The following is a 25,691-nucleotide window of genomic DNA, read 5'->3' on the forward strand; positions in this document are numbered from 1 at the left end:
CTGTTTGCTTATGGGAGAAGCCACATCGTATGTGATGTTGAAGGGATAATGGTTCGTAGGTGGGCTGAAAGCTATTAGGATGAGCAAACTGGTGTTGGCACTTCCATCACCTCTCCAGTACTCCTATAGTATTGGAGATACACGAGAAGGAGTTAAGTGTAAGTAGAAGTAGAAGCTGATTTCACAGATTACCACTGCAACAAAAGCCTCTTTATAATTAAAGGTGACCAGTGACCTATTGATAACTCACCTATTTTAGGATAAGAAAATTCAAACACAAGAATATTTTCTAGAAAGTGCTTTAATCTGTTTTACATGGACTAGATCTTCCTACCGTCAGAGTGAGCATGCATGAACATGGCATACAGATGCACTGGAATGATAGGTACAGATGACACAGCACATCTTCTGAAAGTTTTGAAAACATTTTAAAAATCACAGTAGACCATGCCATTTCTGAGAGAAGTTGCCTTAAAAAAAGAGTAAATGTAGTTTTGGAAATGTCTCTGGTGATTTATGTCCTTATGTGTAATTCCTATTCTTCATCCTTGCCAGATGGGGGTAGGGGCCCCTGGTTCCTCACTGTACCTCAAAAATCACTGCATCATCCCACTTGTCACCTGTCAGGGAGGAAGCCTGTGTCTTCAGGCTTTGAAATGAACCCAGGATAAGAACAAAGCGCTTGCTCCACCATTTGTCTTCCCTTTTGACTTATATTTCTTGTGGCTGTTGCTTATATGTCCCAAGGGAAGATGGCGACTCCTGATGTTAAACTCCTTGAGTCTTTCATGTTAAGTTGTTTAATATTTATGTGCCAAGGAACATAACACAAAATTGTTCCTGGTACCTGACATTCTAAGTTTACAATGTACAAAGTAGTGTCCTAGTCGTGGACATCCCATTCTTGGTAGTTTTACTTTTGTGTAATTTCCCTACATCTCTGGCCAGAAATCTGATTTGGGGAGGAAAATCATCAGTATTTTGTGGACCCATTAAAGAAACATCAATGTAAAAAGTTCACTAGGAAAGGATGTCCTTGAGGAGAGAATTAAGGCCAAAAGGCATGCTACACTAAGGAAAAGGAGACACAGACCCTGCCATGTTGACTTTTAGCATTTTCTTGGTCATGCGACACTGAGTTAAATCTGATTTAATGTATGCATAGACACGACCAGACAGGCTGGAGAAGGTCCCATGAGAAACGGAAGTTTTGCTAACAAAGTTGCTAGCTAGACCTTCGAATGTAGCCCTCCCCTCACCTAGAAAAGGTGGAAAGCAAAGTGCAGGATTTTTACGTTTTTTTAATGGACTTGGTACAAGGAAGGACCCACAATACTGAACTGACTCTGATTCTGCTTGGGGTTGAGACCCAAGGAGTGCCATCAAGTAGGGTCTCCTGCTGTTTCTGAGGGAGGGGCACACGTGAAGCCACGCTGTCGTTCGCACAGGTTATGCTTCAAACGTCATTTGACCTCGTGGAGGTATTTGCAGTGAACACCGAGTCTCAGGCAGTTGGGCGCCGTCGCCTGCTGCTCAGTCCGCATTGGGTGGATGTGTAGGGGGCAGAGAAGCGTGCAGAGGCACTGAGAGGCTGGCAGCTTCAGCTTTGTGCCAGCCACACCCAGTGGCAGAAAATGAGAGCGAGGAGAACGGATTGACTTGTGGGGAGATCCTTTTCCTTGTCAGTGACAGGCCGGAAAGTAAGCATTAATGTTGCTGCACCTCCCGTTTCCTTGAAATTTTTTGTGGTTCCCTCCCCCCTCCAACTGGTAAGAAAATTAACTTTCACTCAAGAGGGAGGTCTGCTCATGCCAAAGATTAATTCTCTAGAAAATGCTTTTCCAATCTCTTTAAGTAAAAGGTTTGAAGTAGAAATACTGGTCTCTCTTACATATCACGTGTCAGCATTCCTGGTCACTGATGTGTTTGACAAGATTTGGGACATGAATATATTACAGTGCAGGTGGTTAGACACTCACTGCCTCATTTTTTGAGCTAGGAATTCACTGATAACATTTTTGAGTTGGGAGAGAGAGCTCTAAAGTCCCTTTCAGTCCCCAAGCCTTGGCTGTCTGATATCTGGAAGAGCAGGAATTTAGTTCAATATGTAGGATATTATATTTTCTAGAATACCCAGATGTTTCATCTGCTGACAAAGGTGGGTGAGAGAGACTTTAACCAAATCAAGATCCCAGAACCAGTCTCTCTCCTGGGGGGAAGCACCGCCCTGCTCCCTTCATTTTATTAGGAAGCTTGCAGCTGGCATCCTGGTATCCGACTATCGCGGGGAACCAGGATATCAAAAATGACATAACTAACCAAAAAGAATTAAACATGATGTTTCATTTCAGGATGATGAAATTAACCAGCAGAGCCAGCTGGCTGAAAAGCTAAAGCAACAGATGTTGGATCAGGATGAGGTAAAGTTTGTAATAAATTCTTTTTTTTTTAACGAAGTTCTTTTCTTACTCTTTGTTGTTGATATTTGTTCCAGAAATTTAATTTGCAAAGAATTTTTTCAAAATCACTAAATCATGTGGAAATTTCTTGGTAGATTTCTTTTCATTGCCTGTTAAAAGCTGACTTTGCCTGAATTTAGAAAATAGATGTCTGAGTTTGTAGAGCCTTGGGATTTTGAGAGGGAGTAGCTGTTTGCTACACGTAGAGTTTGAAGAGCAGAGACAGAGGAGTGTGGCAGTTGGATAGGGTGGTTCAACTTCCTCATACTCGGTGCTCAGCGCTCCTGTTTGCTACTGTTTTAGCCTTTTTCAACTTTGCAAATCAGCTGCCTCAGGTATTTGATATGCTCCATGTTCTCGTGCTATCATGTAGGAAAAACAAACAAAAATTAGAAGGTAGAGAGGAAGGGAAAGCAGAGAGGAAAAGGGTCCAAATGCTGTGTTCGTATATTTGTGATACAATTAAAAGGAGGCAAGTTGTTTTTGGTCTCCCTAATGGCATTCAGTTCTCGGGCACATGTCTTTATTGCATTGCGTTTTGCCAAGTATTTTACGAACAGGAGCCTAAGCAAAGAAGAGACAGACAATCTATCAAACATAGATGGTTCGTAATTCTCTTTTTGAGGATCATATAAACATTTTTTCCCTCTTTTATGCTTTAGGGTGCTTTCTGCTTTGTTGCTAGAATGCTGTGGATTGGATCATGCAATGCAACTATAGCAGGTGGCTTTGGGTTCACGTCCCCAGTCCCAGCCCTTCCATAGACATGACTCTCTTCACAACTATTTCCTTTTTCCTGTTTGTTCCCTTTCATCTCTCTGGGACAAGGATGGTGCCCACTGCCCAAATACTTCCCTTGGCAGGGAGATCATATAGCCTTTGCAGTGAGATAAATCGTATTTAATTGATTGTCCTCTTAACTATTGCTTAGTTTTCCATTTGCTTAATGTTTCCTGCCCTTCCTCCCATTTTATTCCTTTGCATTTCCAACTTGGTACAACTGCTTATGATAGACTTTCGTTTTTGTTACAGTTAAAACTCTTAATATTTTTCTTTTTCTATAGTATCAAAGAAATATCTGTTCATTATAGGAAAATCAGAAAATACGATAAGCACAAAGATAATGAAAGTATCTGCATGCCCAGTCATTCACTTCTAACTCATGTTAATATTCGGACTCTGAACTTTTATACATCTATGATGAATGTTAAGAAAAATTGATAACTGCCCCTTTATTCTGTTTTGGTTGACTCTGAAATTGGCCAGTTTACAATGTGAAATAATGATACTATTAAAAAGTCATGTAAGTATTATTATAACCCTCAGAAATGATTCCCCCATACTCTGTTAAACATGTGGAATAGCCAGCCAGCTACAACACCTGGTGATTTTTGATGTGTAGTCAATTCTTTGAGTTCAGCCTATGTAGTTTTAAATTAAAAAGAAGGAAAAAAAAAGAGAGGAAGAAAGAAGAAGAAACAGATTTTTGAAATAACATGCTGTTTTTAAGTTTAGCATCCTGAGCTTTTCCAACTTGTTTTCTTGTATTCATTTTTTAAAAATTATTTTGTTTTGGATAGAGAACAGAACATAACATTCGAACATTAGATTCACCAGTTCCGTGCCATCTCCTTTCCTCAGCTTTTGGCTTCCACAAGAAGAGACTATGAGAAGATCCAAGAGGAACTGACACATCTCCAGATTGAAAACGAGGCAGCCAAAGATGAGGTGAAAGAAGTTCTTCAGGCCCTGGAAGAGCTGGCTGTCAATTATGACCAGAAGTCCCAGGAAGTGGAGGACAAGACCAGGGCCAATGAGCAGCTGACAGATGAGCTGGCCCAGAAAACGGTTGGAGCATTTGTGTCTAGGAGGCGGGATTTCCTCAGTTGCCATTTCTGTACTTATATCCATATTTGTTGACAGACTGTTTATAGGAAGGCAGTTGACTGAACGCTTTTTCAGTGTTAGCCTTACCTACATTCTCTGAAATCCTTTAATAATTGAAATATTTCGTGTAAGTGACTTTTGTCCACTTATCCTGGAACTGCATAGCACAAGTTTTATATTCAGGGAATTTATAACTTTAACAGGGATGCCTTGTGGAATAGTCAAGACAGTGCAGGCTTTGGATCCAGAAAAATCCTAGTTGAAACTTTAACTTTATATCTGTTAGGTCTTAGTTGAAACATTTAAACGCCTTGAGTGTTTGTTTTCTTATTTGTAAAAATGGCTATAATAACACGCTTCTTTCAGGGCATGAGACTTAGTGATGGTTCACATAAGCACTTAGTATGGACCTGTGCATTTGCTAGCGTGTCAATACATAAATCTCAAATTGCTATATCAGCAGGCGAGAGTGGGGGGCCGTGGAAGGCAATGGAGTCCACTCTTCTTGTTAATACCCTCCTGAATGAAAGCCATCCCTCCCCCAGCTTCTTGTAGGAGCTGGGGACTGAGCTGCCCTGGTTTGATTTGTTGTCCTGTTTTGCACCTGTGCTTCAGTCTGCACATCCTCTGGTTCTCAGATTCTCTCAGTGAAAGATGTTGCAGGTTCTGCACAGTGAGTTTGTGGCATCAGGGCCAGTGAGCATTTGGCAAGGTGGCTGGTGGTGAGGTGTGTCCATTCTGTCCTTTTCTACTTGGACAATGGGTGGCGGGAAGCTGAATGGCTATACCCAACTGTCCTTGGCACCTCAGCCAATGGTCTGGTATCATGGGATTGTGCCCAGTCTGCCTTGTGGAAAACATCCAGTCCTCCTGGGCAAGGGGAACTAGCAGATGGTGCAGGAAAGCTCTGAGCTGCTGACTGGAGAGCCGGTGGAAAAGGCTCCTCACTCCATACATTCAGCTGCATGAAGGAAGACTTTTCACTACGCCTCTGTGGATTTTAAAAACAAAGTGAAATAAGCAGTGGTAATGCCAAAACAAAAACAAAACAGACAGAAAAAGAGACCACAAGTCATACAGGGAAGGTGGAGACTTAGATTTTCTCTGCTTATTTTTTTCTCCAGGGTTCCTTAACTAGTTCTTGGTGTTTGCTTCTCAAAAAAATGAAATATTTTCCATAATATAGTTTTCTTATTTTCTGTTAAACTAAAGCATTACTGGACTCATTTAGAGTACTATTTTTAGTCAGATCATTAAAAAGTACGCTAATAAAGTAGCTGCATATGGAAGAATTTATAAATGTCTTAGCATTAACTTTTATAGTTCCATAATTTAGAGGAATTTTTTGGGCTGTTGTTGACTGAGTTAATACCAAGATACAAAAAGATGGCTATTCTTTTGATGCTCAGAGTTTTAGTTAGTTAGTTAGTTAGCTAGTTAGTTAAAAATATATACCTTTTGGTAACATACATGAGAGATGGAAAAGATACGGGTTTGTTAATGTTTGGCAATAAAATGGAGTTTCTGCTATATGTTAAAGCTTGAGCTTGTTGAACTTGAACTTGATTAATTTTGAAAAGAGATGACAAGTGTTCAATTCAGCTTTGCTTTAAAGATTAGAATTTTTCTAAGTTGTTTTCTAAACTCATCAGTGGCCCTATGGGCCTTCCAGACCGACTCAGATAGGAATTTGGAAGCGGTCCATGGAGCAGGTTGGTCTGGAAGTGGAGGTGGCAGTGCCTGCAGGTATGTTCAGACCCTTGAGAATGGGAACTGATACAGAACATCTGGTAGGTAGAAACATGTGATTACATATTATAAAGCTAAGGATTCCTTTTGGGCTTTATTTGTAATAACTCATTTCACTAACCTGGAAATTATCATCTGATATATAGACATTACATATCAGGCCAAGACAAATTCCTTTTCTTATCGAAGAATGCAGTACTATACTAGAGTTTGACTTTATATTGAAATCATGTGAAATGGTCATCCATCTTATGTTATTTATTGCAGTGCTGAGTGTGTAAAGTCAATGGAAATTGACTTTAATTTGTTGTGGAAATGTGTTTTTCAGACTACATTGACATCCACACAGAGAGAGCTGAGCCAGCTTCAAGAGCTCAGCAACCACCAGAAAAAGAGAGCTACTGAGATCCTGAACTTGCTGCTGAAGGATCTGGGGGAGATAGGTGGAATTATCGGCACCAATGACGTGAAGACGGTAAGGCAGCCTTCCTTTTATTCTCTCTACCTGCGCCTAAAGTGGTGTGATTCTCAGCAAGCAGGGTCTCTGCTTTCTTCCAGAGTATCCAAAGTTTAGCTCTTCTATTTGTTTACATCTGCCGAGTACTTTGTAATATTTGAATAAGAATGATTAAACTGAGTAAATAATTGTTTGGGTAAGGAGGAGGAGAAAAAATTTACCTTTCAAATATAGGACATGTCTTCAAATCTTAGTTGACCTCATGTAAATTGGTTTATTCCTCAAAGTTATAATGCCAGTGTCGTAGAGCTTTGGAATTAGGTAGGTTGACCAACAGTTCTAGTCTCAGAATTGTGTTTCTCCTTTTCTGTGAGAACCCAACAGAGTGAAAATTCCCCAACCGATCAGTGTGAGTTAGGAAAGCTTTTAGCTGAAAGTATTAGAATTCTAACAGTGACTTAAAGAACAAAGCCACGTTTAATTATTCACTGTATGAGATGTCTAGGATCTTGCTATTCTGGTTGTGATTTGCATTGCCTGGGAGCTTTTTCGGACTATAGACTTTTAGGCCAACCTCAAACCTACTGAATCAAAATCTGCATTTTAACAAGATTTCTCAAGCCATTCTTTCACTTATTGAAGTTTTAGAAGCAAATTTTGGTTTGATACAGTGTTTCAACAATGTCAAGGTTCTAGGCCTTTTCTTATTTCCTTTATGCTCTCTTTTTAGCCTATTACTTTTTAATTTTGTCTCATGGTAGCAAGATAGCTGCTATAGCACCAGTCATCACATACTAACATAACTATATCCAAGGCAGGTTGGGCTGAAAAGGCAGCCAACTTCTATTCAGGAGGGAACTATATTCCAAAAGTCCCTTATACCTTATTGGCCAGAAGTGGGTTACATGGTCACCTCAAAACTGCAAAGTAAGCTAAGCAAGCAGAAAAATAGGATTACTATCATTGGCTTAAACCAACCATAAATAATTCCCTGAGTTGTGCACACTGGTGCCATTGATGGCAAGGAGGTAAGGGAGGTGGGAGGAATGGGGATTGTGCGAAGCTGTCCATGAGCTGGGAATGGGGGAAAGAGAGAATAAACAAAGGTATCAGCCAAGAAGAATTAACAACTTGCCACAATATAGAGATGCCATTGAAAATAAGATAGACACGTTTTAAAAATAGCTTGATAGAGGTATAATTGATATAAAGTAATCTGTACTTATTTAAAGTGTACAGTTTGAGAAGTGTTGACATATATATATTGCTATATACTCACAAAACCATCACCACAGTAAGATAATGAGCATATCCACCACTCCCAAAAGTGTGCGGGACTGATTCTGGTGTCTCTATTTTGTTTCATTGATCTAATCTTTATGCCAATAACACTGTTTTGATTACAGCAGCTTTGACCAGTGTAGCCATTGATAAATGTGTGGATTTAATTAAGCCAGGGAATGGTGCTGTGTTGCTCAGCTTCCAATGCATAGATCTCTAAAACCAAAATCTTTGAATTTAGCCATTTGACTTTTAAAAGCCTGAATTCTACATTAGCCAGTTTTATGGGAATGTTTTGGACTAGATTATGCTAGAAAAGGCTCCCCAAATTACATTTGTGTAGACAAATCTGGGGAATGTAGACATCCCTTTTAGATGGTATAACTAACAGCTCTAGGCTTAGCGTATATGATCTCTTGTAAACCTAATCATTCTTTCGTGGAACCTCTATTGTAACGGAATATTTCATTACTCTTTATGAATGGACCTAATTTTAGCCCAGAATTCTCAGATCCTATAGGATCCACTCTATTACGCTCCAGTTTTCTGCTTTTATATTTGGGGATTTAGAAAATTTTTAGAAGCATGCATTGCTTTGAGCTATGAACTTCTGCTGTTCAGGTGATTAAATAGCCCTTGAAATATGAAGATGAAGTTGATTTATGGGAGGCTGGCGCCTGCTGATGATAACGATAAAGGAAGATATTTTTATGCTAAGTTCTAAAATAGAGCTGATGAAAAATGCTAATGAAATCAAGGAGTGTGTCTGGGTGCTTCAGCATTTAAAAAAAAGAGTCCTCACCTTTGGAAATCCAAAGTATGATTGAAGTTATTTTTAAATACTCAACTGGATGTTTTAGAGATATTTTTGGATTCCAGACATTAGCTTTCCTAGTTAATTTCATTGATAACTAATTAATTTCATTGGTAACTCAATTGTAGAGCATCATATTCTTAATCATTCCATTTTTTTCTTCTTATAATTAGGATTAATTATTAGAGCAATGAGAGCTAAAGGGAGGTGAAGTCATTTGGCTTATCTGGGTTTCATTTTCCTAATTTGTAAAATGACAAGATGAGCCAGATTCTTTCAGAGGTTGTCAGCCTGACCAGTCGGTGGCACAGGGGGTAGAGCGTCAGACTGGGAACGTGGAGGACCCAGGTTCAAAACCCCGAGGTTGCCAGCTTGAGTGTGGGCTCATCTGGTTTGAGCAAGGCTCACCAGCTTGAGCCCAATGTCGCTGGCTCGAGCAAGGGGTCACTCAGTCTGCTATAGCCCCCCAGTCAAGGCACATATGAGAAAGCAGTTAATGAACAACTAAGGTGCTGCCAGGAAGAATTGATACTTCTCATCTCTCTCCTTTCCTTCCTGTCTGTCTGCCCCTATCTGTCCCTCTCTCTGATTCTCTCTGTCTGTCACCAAAGGGAAAAAAAAAAAAGGTTTGTCAGTTTCGAGATTACATGACATATACAGATATTTCTTAGGTCTATCATTATGGGCACAGGTACACCCCCCACCACCACCACCACCTCAGCTTTTCAGAGATATAATTGACGTATAACATTGTGTAATTTAAGGTGTACAATATCTTGATTTGATACTTTTATATGTTGCAAAATAATTAACCACCATAACATTAACTACCACCTTCATCTTATCACAATTACCATTTCTTTGACCTGGTGAGAACATTTAATATCTATTCTCTTAGTAGCAATTAAGTATATGATGCAGTATTATTAGCTACAATCTCCCTGCTGTGCATTAGCTCTCCAAACTCGTTAATGTTATAACTGGAAATTTGTACCCTTTGTCCAATAACTTCCCCATTCATCCCCCCACACCCCTCCACACACACACCCCCTGGTAACCACAACTCTATTCTCTGATTCTCTGAGTTTTGACATTTTTAGATTTTCTAGATACCACATGCAAGTGCTATCATACAGGATTTGGTTTTCTCTGATTTATTTCACTTGAGGGGTGAACCCTGGGGTCCATCCAGTTTGTTGCAAATGGTAGCATTTCCTTCTTTCTCATGTCCGAATAATTTTCTATTACACACACACACACACACACACACACACACACACACACACACACACACACCACATATGTAGCCATTTTGTTCTGTTAACAGACACTTAGGTTGTTTCCATACTTTGGCTATTGTATGTAATGTGACAATGACTGTGGGAATGCAGTTATCCCTATGAGATCCTGATTTTACTTCCTCCAGTTATATGTATCCCTTCAGAAATAGTGTGACTGGATTATATGGTAGTTCTACTTTTAAGGAATTTAAATTTTGAGGACCCTCTATACTGTTTTCCAGAGTGGCTGTACCAATTTACAATTCCACCAGTGGTGCCCAAGGGTTCCCTTTTCTCCACAGCTTTGCCAACACTTGCTAGCTCTTGTCTTTTCCTTTTTCTTGTCTTTTTGATGACAGCCATAATTACAGGTGTGAGGTGAGAACTCATTGTGTTTTTGATTTGCATTTCCTTATGATTAGTGATGTTGCACATCTCTTCCTGTACCAGTTGGCCATCTGTATTGTCTTTGGGAAAATGTCTGTTCAGATTTTCTGTCCAGTTTTTCATCAGATTGTTTCATTTTTGCTGTTGAGCTGTATGAGTTCTTTATATATTTTGGATATCAACCCCTTATCATATATGTGATTTGCACATATTTTCTCCCATTCCATAGATTGCATTTTTCATTTTGTTGATGGTTTCTTTTGCTGTGCAGAAGCTTTTTAGTTTGATGAAGTCCCATTTATAGGCACTTTACTTATTGTTTGGACTAAATTGATATAATTATTTTGAGCTAAAAAATGAGCAAATCTAGAAAATCTTTTTTCGGTGATCCTGTATTTTTGTTCCTAAAATTCTTTTAGTCCCCACAAGGTCCCTCCTGGTAGAGCTGTGGTGTGACGGGAAGGATGGCTGTGAAAGTCTCCTCAGCCATCCATTCGGGACACGAAGAGCCTGCGCAGTGTGGAGACGGAGGGGTCGTATTCTTCCAGCTCAATCATGTCTTGATACAGAGTCCAGGCAATATTTTGTTTGGTCAACAAAACAAGATGAATCAGCTAATGACAAGATAAGCGTAGTATTGAATTTATCAGGTTTATTAGTGAGATTTCTCTTTTTCTCATGGACCTATATCACTGCATTTTCCTTAAAACAGACCAGGAATCCTACCACAAATTAATAGAGGTAGAGTAGAGTACATTACATGGACGGATTAGCTTCCAAGTTTTCTTTTGACCACCCACACTGACTTCGTTTAGTCTCGTTCTGACTTTTGTGTCTTAGAATGTGAACAGTCACCTTACTTACCTTTGACTTGGCCTAGAAATGGCCTCTTGTACAGCCAGTCCATGCTCACGGGGCAGATGGGTGGGTGTGTGGGTGACTCTTCCGCCATAGGGGCAGGTAGCATCTGTCCTTCCATGGGAAGGCAGCCTTTTTCCCGGATTAGTCATTTGTACTAGATCACACAGCGTAGCTGGAGTCACTGTCAGACCCAGGGGAGAGTTATAAATAACATTTCTGCAACAAACTCTGATTCTTCTTTTTAGAATTACTGAAAACTGTGAACTTACATGACTAAATATATGAACTCTTAAGGGGTAAGAAACATGACAGTTAAAATCATTTGTTTGAAATATTGTTTTGTTTTGTTTTTTTCCCCCATCAGGCATGGACTTAAAATCTCTTTTTAGATCTTCTAGGCCCATAGTTAGCTTGAGAGGTTCTGGTGCTGGTCTGAGGGAAGAAATATGCAGCTCTCACTCTGGAGAAAGCTCATCATTGTATACATACTTTTTACTCTTCCCCAATTCACATGGGATCTGGGATCTGGACACTGAATAGAAAGTGTCCTCATCCAATGGCAGCCCTGGAGGGAGAAGGGGTTTGTGTCTTCCCAGGATGCCCTACCTGTTGGTTCAGCAGTGTTTATCCACGAGGGGGCGGGGTAGGTTGGGAATTCCACATAGAAGACATGGCTGTTCCCTTACCTTTCTACAGAAACTGGACGATATGCAGGGCACACCTGGTCAGGGTATGGAATGAGTTTCTCATCTCTGTTCCCCGTTTGACAATCACAAAGATAGAAGAATAAAAAATACTTCAAAGATTTCAGACTTCTCTTACTTGTTATCTCCATGCTATCGGATTATAAAAGGAACATATAAGAAGGAGTAAGTGGCGTTGGTAGAAAAATTGTTGGCAGTGAGAATTATAATGGGCTTATGCAAGAACCTCCATTAAATTAAAATGGAGTCAGTGTTGATACTTGTAGATTTCCTTGCTTTTAACATAGACCCTGCGTTGTGTTGACTGACACTGATCTAACAAATACTGTTGTGGAGTTCTTAGGGGAAGGTTGCCACCAAATGACTGGTGCTCAGCATGCTGTCTGGTTTGTGTACGTACTTCCTATCTGCTATCAGTTTTCAGGGATGATACGCGATTCTGTATTTCCAAGTCTTAAGTTTACTAAAAAAACAGTCATGTGATAAATTAATGACAGAAAAAGTGAGATAGATGTTAGACTGTAGTATGGAACATTAGAAAAAACATAGTTGGAATTATTGTCTTAGAATCAACTGAAGCCTTTATTCCTGCGCTTGGGTTCCGGACCATGCTCTCTTCTCCTGAGGTGTTAGGATGCCCTCTGGTGGTTAAACAAAATATGCATTTACTTTGCTCTTTTGGTCAACTGCCCTTCAAGAGCATATCTGCATTTCAGCAAATGGGTTTTTAGCCTAAGTATCTGATTTCTGTTTCCAGTAGAGCGTTGAAACTTAGAAACCAAATACGAGATCATGTAGGAATGCTAGCTGTCAGAATCTTCTTTTCTAAAGGTGGATTTAGACTTATTTTCAGGTGATCTTAAATAACAAGATAGATTCCTGTCTGCTTGGAAGGGGCAGGCACATAGAGGCAAGGACACATAGATGGGTAGTGACAAGAGTCATGCAGAAAAACCTTCATCTAGAGGGGATTTTGGTAATGGCACATTCTTAGTCATTAGCTTTTTTGTTGTTGTTTAATTGAGGACGATATAGAAAATCCCTTTCCTTTCTACCCTTAGTTGTAGAAACCTATTCAAGCCATTAGACTGCTTCTCCCTATGAATAACAGACTATAAAGAACGTAATTGAAATTTTAATTGGAGTCACTGTTAGGAACACTGGGCCTCTCTGCTGGTCTAGAAATATAAGGTTGAAGACATTGAATGGAACACTTCTTCAAAGTTATCACTTGTTTTACTCTTCAATGTTTTTCTTTTGATATTACCACTTTTATTCCTAAAAATCAATTGTAAAGAAAAACCTGGTTAATTTAGGATTATATTGAGTAGAGGTTTTTAGTTGAAAACTTCGCCTGGGGTTTCTGAGAACTTGCGGTTGAAGGTCTGGTGCTCCTTAGAGACCATTTTTAGGCTGTGGTCCTGTAATTAGGCTCTTACCCAGGAACCTATACACATCTTGAGGACCTGTGGGCTTCAGGGGCTTCACAAACCTCTGGAAATTGTAGGCAGTAGTTGAATGTGTTCCCTCCTGTGCTCAGTTGGCAGATGTGAATGGAGTCATTGAAGAGGAGTTCACCATGGCCCGCCTGTACATCAGCAAGATGAAGTCAGAGGTCAAGTCCCTGGTGAACCGCAGCAAACAGCTTGAGAGCGCCCAGATGGACTCCAACAGGAAGATGAATGCCAGTGAGCGGGAGCTGGCGGCCTGCCAGCTGCTCATATCCCAGGTAGGGCACACCTTTCCTCTTCATTTCACACCCACGTTCTCTTGAAATCTGCTTCCTCCATGCTCTGACTGCATCTGATGGTGCGTAATAGGGATATTGATGAACTCGGCTTTACATAGTGCTTGTCCACGGCCTCCCCAGGCAGTGACACCCTGGCTCAGTTTTAACCCAGGCTAGATTGTGCTGTGAGAGTCACATGCATTACCTTCCGTCTCTTCTATATGTCTCTATCTAGCTATCTATGATAAGTAGGTGTGTAGGTAAGCAGGTAGATATAATACAGGATAAGATTGGGTAACATCTAATACCCCATCAGCTAAGGAAATAGTCCTTCATCTTTTGCTCTCTAGCATGGGACCAGTTTAATGGATGAAAACAGAAACTACTGCTACTTGACTGCTGTTATCATTCACATTTGACTGAGTGTTTACAATGTGCCAACATTGCAAAGCACTTTATACACATTATCTCACTTGATCTTTAAAAAATTCCAGTGGGCAGGTTGTATTATTGTTTCTGTTTTTCCAATAAGGAAAGTGACAGACTGATTAACTACAGTGTCCAAACTCATGGAGCCAGGGAAAGGCCGCGCTGGGACTCGAACCAAAGTGTCTGTGAGCTCAGTGCCTGGAAGGGACTTTCAAGCCCAAGGGCACATTTCATTCGTTCAGTGAGTAAGGCTGCTCTTCTTCCCACTGGAGTGGTATTTTCATTTTAGCAAGATGTTTTCAGAAAATGGCCTAGTTTCTTGTCTGCCACTGTTTTCTGCGAGCCGGGTTTGCGGTTTGAGGCTTCTGTGAGGGGTTCAGTGTGTGCTGCTCACCACCTTACACTGAATGTTAAAACAGCTGGAGTCATTTGAGGGAAGCAAAGACATATCATCATGGAGTGGTACATCAAATAATACCGAGGGAGCCCTGGCTGGTTGGCTCAGTGGTAGAGTGTCGGCCCGGTGTGCAGAAGTCCCGGGTTTGATTCCCGGCCAGGGCACACAGGAGAAGCGCCCATCTGCTTCTCCACCCCTCCCCCTCTCCTTCCTCTCTGTCTCTCTCTTCCCCTCCCACAGCCGAGGCTCCATTGGAGCAAAGATGGCCCGGGCGCTGGGGATGGCTCCTTGGCCTCTGCCCCAGGCGCTAGAGTGGCTCTGGTCGCAACAGAGCAATGCCCCAGAGGGGCAGAGCGTTGCCCCTGGTGGGCGTGCCGGGTGGATCCCGGTCGGGCACATGCGGGAGTCTGTCTGGCTGTCTCTCCCCGTTTCTAGCTTCAGAAAAATACAAAAAAAAAAAGTAATAATAATAATAATACCAAGGGACAGGCAAGCACACGTCCCATTCTGGTGTGCTTTCAACTAGCAATAATATGTAATCATAGAACCATCTCCAGCCTCCTTGTCTGACACCGTAATAATCAAAGAGATGCAATTAAAACAAGGTTCCATTTTATAACTAACATAATAGGCAAAAATGTATTGAAATGATTATTCCATGCTAGTGTGATAGTGAAATTTACATACATTGTTGAAAAAAGTAAGATCTAGTCAGTCCTTTTGGAAAGCACCTTGGGAATCGAAAGCCACGAAAAACTTAAGTGAATACTTTGGTCTAGTAATTTCCTGTATGGTATTTTTCATTGGTAATAAAAATGAAAAAATTTCCATTTCATATAGTAATATCATTTCCTGATTAAAAATATTTAAAGTTTATGTGGAAGATGTTGAATGCAATAGTACTTATATTATAATCAAATAAAATATCCAAATATTTATTGATAGGCTAACAACATAAAGTTATGTGGAAGAATATATGCAGCTCTTGGCAAATATAATTACATAAAAAATAGTAACAATGAAAAAGCTGAGTAGTGCCTGTGTTATACTTTGCAACTTTGTAAATATGCATTCATGTAGATGAGACCAGGAATGAAAGTTGATAAGTTAGAGTGGTTTATGGGCTTGCTTTACTGTGTGACCCTTTTATAATTCTTAAAAACTTAGAAGAGAAACAATACACACGAGGGCGCTGTGCACCACCCGTATGAGTTCCGGGTCCTCTATAAAATTGATAGCATGTGCTTTGGGGCAGTCCCTCGCCTGTCATTTGGAGGCCAAAGCCAGACCACAAATAGAGACCCCACAGCCTGTAGCCCACTGTCTTCTCTTCCCATCTGGATGTGCCAGCCTTCACGTCCCAGTCCCATCCGCACTTTCCGTGGACTGAGGGAACTGTGATGCTGTGTCATTGGTCATCTGCTCACACGATGACGGGGGCAGCAGCAGTGGCCCTGGGAGTGGCTCCGGGCTGTTGGAGGCAGGAGGGCCTGGTCCCCAGGACACAGAGTGTGGTCTGAGGGAACTGTGATGCTGTGTCATTGGTCATCTGCTCACACAGACGATGGGAGCAGCAGCAGTGGCCCTGGGAGTGGCTCCGGGCTGTTGGAGGCAGGAGGGCCTGGTCCCCAGGACACAGAGTGTGGTCTGAGGGCACACGGGTTGCAGCTGGGCGCGCTCCCCGAGCCTGTGGACCCTGCCCCAGGGAGGAGAGGCAGCGAGGGGACGGCCTGTGTGGCTGCTGTCGAGTTTAGTGCCCAGGACTGCGGTTCTGGGCACCTGGGTCTTAGAGAACACTGGCTTTGGGAATATGAGGTGGGAGTCAAGAATATTCGGATGTTTTGGGGTAAACAACACATATGTTAGGCAGGGCTTTCTACAGTAGCAACAAGTACAGTTTTCCTTTGGGTGCTATTTTGTACTCTGGTAAAATTTACGCACAAAGAAAACCGGTTAGAAGGTGACGGAAGACAATTGGACTTTCACTATTTCCTAGGGTTCAAAAAAAAGGTAGGAGAAACCTTGGCTGTCTAGATTGTGACATGACGTAAGGAATCTGACCAGATACTGCCAGCTGAAATGCTCTTATCTCTTTTTTTTTTTTTTCTTTTTTCTTTCTGAAGCTGGAAACGGGGAGAGACAGTCAGACAGACTCCCACATGCGCCCGACCGGGATCCACCCGGCACGCCCACCAGGGGGCGGTGCTCTGCCCCTCCGGGGCGTCGCCCCGCCGCGACCAGAGCCACTCCAGCGCCTGGGGCAGAGGCCAAGGAGCCATCCCCAGCGCCTGGGCCATCTTTGCTCTGATGGAGCCTTGGCTGCGGGAGGGGAAGAGAGAGACAGAGAGGAAGGAGAGGGGGAGGGGGTGGAGAAGCAGATGGGCGCTTCTCCTGTGTGCCCTGGCCGGGAATCGAACCCGGTTCCCCCGCACTCCAGGCCGACGCTCTACCGCTGAGCTATCTCTTTTGAACACACTCATCCTCTTCACCAAAAGCAGTGCTTATAAGACCACTGCTCCAACTGAGTCCCACTTCCCAGAGGTTATTTCATGTGATTAGAGCTCAGTCTCCTGGTCTTTCTGCCTAAATGTGATCCCTGTTGATCTGGAGGGGAAGTGTCTGCATATTTCCATCTGCCTGGAAGTCCCTACTGTCCCTATTCAGTCAATGGACTCCCATTCATTCACTCATCCCGCTGACTTTCATTAAGCATGTACTCCTGCCGCATGGAGCTAACAGGTAAGGTCGTGGATAAGATAAGTCATGTGGAAGTTCGGTGCTATAATAAAATGATGGGGTCAGAGTGGTCAGGGATCTAGCCAGGTCCATGTCATGGAGGGGTGGGGGCAGAGCTTACCAGGGAGAGGAAAATGTAAAATGCAAAGTCCATGAGACAAAAACTGGTGAGTTTGAGAAACAGACAAAAAAAGGCACAATGTTTGATTTATAAGGACTCAACACAGAGGTGCGACCTCGCCCTGCCCTTCCTCTCCAGCCCACGCTGTTTGCTGTGAGGAGGACCAGACTGGCATTGGTTTCTTGATGACATGGTGGCGAGGCCGGGCATGGCTGGAGGGGTGTCTGGGGAATGAAGCAGAGGAGCCCGCGGCATAAACCAAGGCCCCGTTAGTCTGTGAGCCCGGACCCCAGGCACGGGGCACAGTGTGCGCTCCCGGGTGAGCCCGGACCCCAGGCGCGGGGCACAGTGTGCGCTCCCGGGTGAGCCCGGACCCCAGGCGCGGGGCACAGTGTGCGCTCCCGGGTGAGCCCGGACCCCAGGCGCGGGGCACAGTGTGCGCTCCCGGGTGAGCCCGGACCCCAGGCGCGGGGCACAGTGTGCGCTCCCGGGTGAGCCCGGACCCCAGGCGCGGGGCACAGTGTGCGCTCCCGGGTGAGCCCGGACCCCAGGCGCGGGGCACAGTGTGCGCTCCCGGGTGAGCCCGGACCCCAGGCACGGGGCACAGTGTGTGCTCCTGGGTGTTGGAACTCAACACGGGTCTTGAGGACTCACCCTCCATTGCATTTTCCCAGTGAACGGTCCCAAGCAAGCTGGGGTGACCCTTGCTAGTGATTCACTCCTCCTCTTTATCTATTTGCTGTTTAAAGCACGAAGCCAAGATCAAATCCCTGACAGACTACATGCAGAACATGGAACAGAAGAGGAGGCAGCTTGAGGAATCCCAGGACTCGCTCACCGAAGAGCTGGCCAAGCTGCGAGCCCAAGGTAAACACCAGCTGAGCGCTAGGGACCTGGGCTCATGATTTAAGTTGTGCTCAAGTAGATCATTTCTAGGTCTACTAAAAACAATGGCACAGTTTTGGGGGGATCATCTAGAAGACTGCCCTCACTCTATATCTGCTCCACTTCCCTCTTCCCTCATTCCACCCCGCTGCCCAACCAGAATCCTTTCTCTTCTCTACCCTGTGTTTCTGGTCTCTACCGGCCTGTCTGTTCAACCTGCTCTCAGATGCTTCTTTGGGTCTGCTCATCCCTGACTTCATTGTCATTGTCCTTAATCTAATTAAGGATTGGGATTACATCTGTCCACTGCGTGTCCCACCCCCGGTCTGCTCCAGGCTGGTCACCGTGCTGCAATGCAAGGGACTCTTCTAAAGTCAGCTCTACCTAGTACCCAGCCCCATGCCTCTGATATTTCATATGAAGTCTGAACTTCTACCAGTGGCTTAGCTGTACCCAGTGTCCTTTGAACACACTCTTCCCTTGGTCAGGCAGCCTCCTGACTGCCTGTGCTTAGGGAAGTACCCACAGCATAGGAAGTACACAATAAATCTGAGTAAACAGAAGAAATTCAAGAGAGGTGGTGGATGAGACATGCAGAGGCAAGAACAGGATTAAAAATGTATGCATTGTGATGAACTGGGAACACACATATTATGGCTTGCAATGAAAATTGTTCGAGTCCTTTTGGAAAGCATTTTGAAAAGCATATTAATAATCATAACACTCTTTTTATACCTTTGATCTTCAAATCTCAAATATTCATTGCAGAATTACTTATATTAGAGAGAGAAGACGGTGAAATAGAGCTTCTTCTCTGTCCTGGAGATGATTGGTTGAAGGTTGTAGCAATGCTCACTTTGGAACCTTAGATTAAAAATCATCATGTGAGGTTTTTTTTCCTGTGGCGATAACATTTAGAAATCAATGAGTGCTTGTGCATTAAGGCTTACAAACTAATACTTGAAATGAAAGTGGTTTTGATAGGGTAATGGGATTGGTGATGATATTATCCTTTTTTATTTCCTTTATTATTATATAGTTATTTGCTCAGTAAATACATTTTGTTTCAAATGCCAAGGCAAATTTAAAAAAGAAAGAGAATATGCCCACCTCGGCTGTGACCTTGTCACATTTTCTTGTTGTGATAACAGGACGAATGTTGGGGATACAATGCTCCACCCAAAACTTGACAGAGAGAACGTTTCCCTCTTGTGACTGGCCACTGTGGAGTGGCCCTGAGAAGAAATAAAGCAGAAGCAGGGGGACCTGAGACAGTGGGACAGATTGGAGAGGAAACAACATGACATAAATGTCACTGTCTTAAATCTTTCGCTCCCCCCATCAGTCCCCAGCTCAGGCCGCCATTACACCACGTGCTCAGGGGCCACTGACCACGAACAGCCTGGACACCTCCCTTCCCTCAGCTGTCACATGGCAGCCCTGTCCCAAATATGGGGCCTTGTTTAATCTGGAGAGTGCTATTTTATGTTTCCATTTTCTTTGTTCTTATCCTTAGATTGTTTTCCTACTCTAGATCCTTAGAGAATAAACAGCTTACCCATGGGACGTAAATTACATCTTTCTGGAACGCTAATAGTGGTATCAATCCAAATGCCACTAAAATTCTCAGAGTGCTTTATAATCTACAAAGCATGTTTCTAATCTGCAAAGCACGCTTTTGCCTCGGGTCACTCACGAGGCCTGGTGTTGCTGCAGATTAGCATCTCTCCCTGTACAGTTGCCTCTACACCCCGAGGACCTAGGCTGTGTCCCGGGAGCTGTCAGCCTCGCTTTAAGTCCTCCTCCGCAGGGACATTCCTTTGTACCATGGTTGTAATTGCGATATAAGTTGATGTTCTAGGCCATTGCCTGTCTTCTGTATTTGTTTCTTAATTTTTACTTTTGCGTATGAGTCCTTCCAGTTACATCTTAAATCATTATTTAAAATTCAAAACAGAAAAGATGCACGAAGTCAGTTTCCAGGACAAGGAAAAGGAACATCTGACGCGGCTGCAGGACGCTGAGGAAATGAAGGTGCGTCCCGGGCCCTCCCGCGCGCCCTCCCGCGCGCCCTCCCGCGCGCCCTCCCGCGCGCCCTCCCGCGCGCCCTCCCGCGCGCCCTCCCGCGCGCCCTCCCGCGCGCCCTCCCGCGCGCCCTCCCGCGCGCCCTCCCGCGCGCCCTCCCGCGCGCCCTCCCGCGCGCCCGTGGGCACTAGGACTGGCATTTCCTGTTCTGGGAAGCCTGTCTCCCTCAGAGAGTGTGGCAGTGCAGCACGGAGAGGGGTGCCCTACCCCAGAGGGTGGTCTGGTTGAGAAGGGAGTTGGGCAGAGGTGTGCGGAACCCCTGCGATGTCTGCAGGTAGCAGCGGAGTTGCGTTCCTACCTTTCTCTGCCATGTGCCTGGTGAGGGCAGAGCAGCACTGCCCGGCCACTGCCGGGCACGCTGTCAGGTTAGCTCCGAGGAAATGCTTGGACTTCCTTTGCATGGAAGACTACATCTCTCCCCTCTGCCTTTTTAGATACCCCACATTTGAATTTGTATCTTAAATATAGAGATTTTTATTTTTGGTCACATTTTAAATAGTAAATAAAAATGTGAGAAAAATAATCAAGAAATAAGATGAATAAATGAGATATGAAAAAATGTAGAGTTTTGATTAGTTTTAGGCAAACCATGAGCCCCTGGGGATTAGCACCTAGTTAAAGCAGTGCCCACACACGGTCTGCCCCGGCCTGCAGTGTGGCCCTGCCTCGCTGTGCTGGCCCTGTCCTGACTGCACATCGCTCTGCTGAAGGGCCTCCTCCGAATATCACCTGTGCAGGGGCGCAGCTGGGGCACCTTCTAAGCTGGACAAGTGAGGGGGTGTAGTCACACGGGGTACGTGGCTTGTCTGAGTCGTCCAGGTAGCAAGAGGTCAGTGCCCTCTCACTGACGTGGCTGGAGATGCCACATGGCTCAGGTGAGCTGTGGAAAGCGGGGGGAGCACTTTCTATTTAAATAATGGGTGACTTTGCTCTTTAAGATCAGTTTGTAACAGATCCTTGAGCTTTGTTGTCCAGGAAAGCACAGCGGGTTTTGGGGGGTTCTGTCAGTTTGGGGATCTGATGGCCGAGGGGGTGGGGTGGGAGGTAGAAGCAATCCAGGGCCTGTCACAGTGTGGGCTGAAAGCCAACAAGTGGATGACATGTTTCTCCTGGCCTGGCTCGCAGAAGGCGCTGGAGCAGCAGATGGAGAGCCACCGGGAGGCTCACCAGAAGCAGCTGTCCAGACTTCGGGATGAAATTGAGGAGAAGCAGAAAATCATTGATGAGATTCGGGAGTGAGTTGGCACGAGGGCTGTCGGGATGTGGGGTGGGCATGGCTCTCAGGCCCACCTGGAAGGATGTGGCTTTCAGCCAAGGCCCCTGCTCTCCTGTGGGCTCTGTGCCCCGCTCTGGGGCCGCACCGACTAGACATGCTGCTCCCCAGGGCTGTTCCCCACCTGGAGCTGAGCCTGGGGTGCTGGTGGGTCAGGTGGCAGGCAAGCCCAGCTGCCCTTCCCCGTCCCTGCAGAGCAGGGTCATATTGGTGACTTATCTAGGTAGACACATGTCCCAGTAGGTGGGGACACTATGAAAGTACAAGAAAACCCTCCAAATCCTAAATTGGTCCTGCCCTCAGGTTCAGATAGATTTAAAAATACTGTAGAGAAGGCACTCCACCACCTCCTTACCCAACACCTCACACACACAGCACAACTCCAGCCACCCGGTTGCCCCTGCACACCTCTTAAGGACCCATGATGTCACGTGTCTGTGCTCTGATACCTGTGGCATTCTCCAGGGTCTATGGTGACACCTTCCCAAGGCCATTCTCCTGTTACATCCTAGCCATTGAAGAGAAAAGCCCCTGGTCCATTAATGGCCTCTCTCCCTCCTCTCTTACCCGCACTTCATCATCACACAAGTCACCGAGCTGGGAGGTGCCTTCGGGATCCTCTCCTGAATGTTCTTAATGGTTTTTTTTGCACAATGAGCTCCTTGGGAATTTTTGAACCTCTTTAATGTTTTTAAATCCATCAAATAAAATACATAAGAAAACATAGAATAATGATTCTGTTGAAATAGTTTTATCCACTGACACCCTTCACTGCCCCTCAGACCAAGACCAAAGGTTCCATCCCCTTCTCTTTCCTGTAAATGAAGAAACATCTCTGTAGGAACCAAGTGAAATGATTTACTTAGGGTCAGGGTGCTAAGTAGAAATCAAAGTGGAGTTAAATTCTCCAGATTCCTGATCCAGATCTCTTTTCAATGTTTGTGAGCTGCTCACACAGCACATTTGCATTTTAAGAGAGGAGTGTGGTAATTGGAGCGGAAGTGTTGTGCACACCCCTGCCTGCTGAGGGCAGGCAGCCCCCAGCCCCCTCCCCCTCGGCCACGCTCTGCTACGGCTCCTGCTGTGCTTTCTCCTTCAGGCATGTCTCACGTTCATGGTGCTGATTAGTCACCCTCAGAATGTTAGTCTGGCAGGGGAAAGAGGGAGGGAAGAAAGGCCAGAAAGAGGGAGGGTTGAGTTAGCAAGTCGGAACATATCCTGGGCTTCAGAGAGAGTTGGGGTTTTCCTCAAAGGGTGTACAATCTGTCCTTGACAGTCGTGGCGGTCACGCAGGACGGTTTGTATGTGCTGGGCTGGTGTCAGCGTTGACCAAATGCCTCCAACCAGATGGCGAGTTTCTTTTTCGCAGAGACCCTAGACTTTGTTTTCTCCCTCTGTTCCCCATCTCGAGGACATCAAAGAGAGGGATGGCCCCTGTGTCAGCCAGGAATTTGGATTTCGGAGATGTTTTCAGAACATGTGACCAGAGAGGAAGGGAAAGTTGAAATGACCAAATAAGGTTCCCTGAGTGGGTATATGCTGTCTGTAGAATTCTTCTGACAGGCTTTCTTTTTCTGTTTTAAAATATCAGCCTTTTCCTGTCTCATTATTTTTGCCTTGAAGCTCTTGCACAAGCCAACTATAAATACACCCTCAAAGCCGCGTGCCATGCCTCTCCCTGCTCTGCAGAAATGTGTTTTCACTCGGGCAGGGAGGGAGCTGTGAGCATGTCCTCTGATCCCTCAACATCCTCCTGGATGGCACAGGACTAATGGGGTTGGAGCAGAACCACATCTTTTGCTGGAGGACTTGGACAGATTGATGTAGAATGGATTGCTTTTCCCTCTCAATTTCAGTTTGAATCAGAAACTGCAGCTGGAGCAGGAGAAGCTCAGTTCTGATTATAACAAGCTGAAGACAGAAGACCGAGAGAGAGAGATGAAACTGGAAAAGCTCTTGTGAGTGCGCTTGAAACATTTCCTCTGTTTTCTCTCATTCCAGCAAAGTCGTGAAAAATCTACTGCTGTCTTTCGGATACCCAAATGTCCCAGTTAGGTCAGGCCAATCTAAAAACATGATGGCCCTGTGTCAGGTTGCTTCATTTTGTTGATTTATCTGCAGATGCCAGTGGTGTCTTCAGAGATCTCTGGTGGTTCATGATGCCTTTTTGTTTTTTAGATTACTCAATGACAAAAGGGAACAAGCCAGGGAGGACCTCAAAGGGCTGGAAGAGACAGTGGTATGTCACCATGTTTGCCAACTCATTTTAGTCTCTAAAGCCAGATCAGTTAATAATATGTTGAATTAGTCTATTCTAAAATTTTATCTGTGTACACCTTTTATAAAATATGCTGTGGAAAAGTGAGAGTTGTAGAATTTATTCCCCAGCTCTGGACAGAATGATTAAACATCCATTCCCCATCCATCCATTCCTTCATGCATGCATGCATGCGTGCATCCATCCATTCATCCACCCACCCACTCACCCATCTATCTATTCCTTTCTTCATGCATGCGTGCATCCATCCATCCATCCATCCATCCATCCATCCATCCATCCACCCACCCACTCACCCATCTATCTATTCCTTTCTTCATGCATGCATGCATGCGTGCATCCATCCATCCATCCACCCACCCACCCATCCATCTGTTCCTTTCTTCATGCATGCATGCATGCGTGCATCCATCCATCCACCCACCCACCCATCCATCTGTTCCTTTCTTCATGCATGCATGCATGCGTGCATCCATCCACCCATCCATCCATCCATCCACCCACCCACCCATCTGTTCCTTTCTTCATGCATGCATGCATGCGTGCATCCATCCATCCACCCACCCACCCATCTATCCATCTATTCCTTTCTTCATTCATGCATGCATGCGTGCATCCACCCACCCACCCACCCACCCATCCATCCATCTATTCCTTTCTTCATTCATGCATGCATGCGTGCATCCATCCACCCACCCACCCACCCATCCATCTGTTCCTTTCTTCATGCATGCATGCATGCGTGCATCCATCCATCCATCCATCCATCCATCCACCCACCCACCCACCCACCCATCCATCTATTCCTTTCTTCATGCATGCATGCATGCGTGCATCCATCCACCCATCCATCCATCCATCCATCCACCCACCCATCTGTTCCTTTCTTCATGCATGCATGCATGCGTGCATCCATCCATCCACCCACCCACCCATCCATCCATCTATTCCTTTCTTCATTCATGCATGCATGCGTGCATCCATCCACCCACCCACCCACCCATCCATCCATCTATTCCTTTCTTCATTCATGCATGCATGCGTGCATCCATCCACCCACCCACCCACCCATCCATCCATCTATTCCTTTCTTCATTCATGCATGCATGCGTGCATCCATCCATCCACCCACCCACCCATCCATCTATTCCTTTCTTCATGCGTGCATGCATGCATCCATCCACCCACCCACCCACCAACCCACCCATCCTAGTGCTGCAACCCTGGAACCCCTGAGTAAGAACTGAACTAAGTTGCAAATCAATGCCCACAGTTTTATAGCCTCTGCACTCTGGAACGTACTTCCGTTCAACATTCAACAGATATTTCTGGAGCACCTACTAAGGGCTGGCATTCTTCTAGGTGCTTGAGCTGCATAGTAAGAACAGATAAGATCCTGGCTCTTGTGAAGCTTTCTTTGAGCTGGGAGAGATAGACAGCGAACAATAGGGAAGTAAAGTACGAACCCTACTGGATGGTTCTAGAAAGTGCAGAGCACAGTGGTGAGGAGGCTCCAGGACTGGAAGCAGTGAGCCTTGGGGATGTCTGGGGCACAGCCTTCCGGGCAGATGCAGCGGCTTGTGCCAAGGATGTGAGTGAGCCCATGCGTGGTATGTTGTAAGACAGCAGGGAGATCAGTGTGGCTGTAGCCAAGTGAAGAAGGAGGGCAGGAGATGGGCACAAAGAGGTCAAAGGGAGGTCAAGTTGCCCTGAGACCTGCAGGGTCTGGAGCAGAGAAGTGACAGACCATTTACTTTTGGAAAGGCTCATCATTTGAAATCCCAGTTGGTTTTCTCTGCCTTGCATCTGAATTTATGGGTTTGTCCCCTGGTCAGCTTCCATTCCAGCTGGCTGTTTGCGGGCCCTTCAGAGTGCCAGA

The 25,691-nt window shown here is 44.6% G+C and overlaps 1 protein-coding gene across 1 annotated transcript in view; it reads left to right on the forward strand.

Moving 5' to 3' along the window:
* The window catches only part of KIF5C (kinesin family member 5C), a 163,410-nt gene that overhangs the window by 110,363 nt on the left and 27,356 nt on the right, over window positions 1–25,691 (forward strand). Inside the window, exons 13-21 of the mRNA XM_066345085.1 lie at window positions 2,352–2,420; window positions 4,101–4,307; window positions 6,424–6,570; window positions 13,420–13,608; window positions 18,041–18,158; window positions 20,134–20,210; window positions 21,387–21,496; window positions 23,391–23,492; window positions 23,713–23,773. Coding sequence (XP_066201182.1) covers window positions 2,352–2,420; window positions 4,101–4,307; window positions 6,424–6,570; window positions 13,420–13,608; window positions 18,041–18,158; window positions 20,134–20,210; window positions 21,387–21,496; window positions 23,391–23,492; window positions 23,713–23,773 — 1,080 coding nt within the window. The remainder of the gene's footprint in view (window positions 1–2,351; window positions 2,421–4,100; window positions 4,308–6,423; window positions 6,571–13,419; window positions 13,609–18,040; window positions 18,159–20,133; window positions 20,211–21,386; window positions 21,497–23,390; window positions 23,493–23,712; window positions 23,774–25,691) is intronic.

This window comes from Saccopteryx leptura, chromosome 7 (genome assembly GCF_036850995.1).
Source record: "Saccopteryx leptura isolate mSacLep1 chromosome 7, mSacLep1_pri_phased_curated, whole genome shotgun sequence".
NCBI classification, from domain to species: Eukaryota; Metazoa; Chordata; class Mammalia; order Chiroptera; family Emballonuridae; genus Saccopteryx; species Saccopteryx leptura.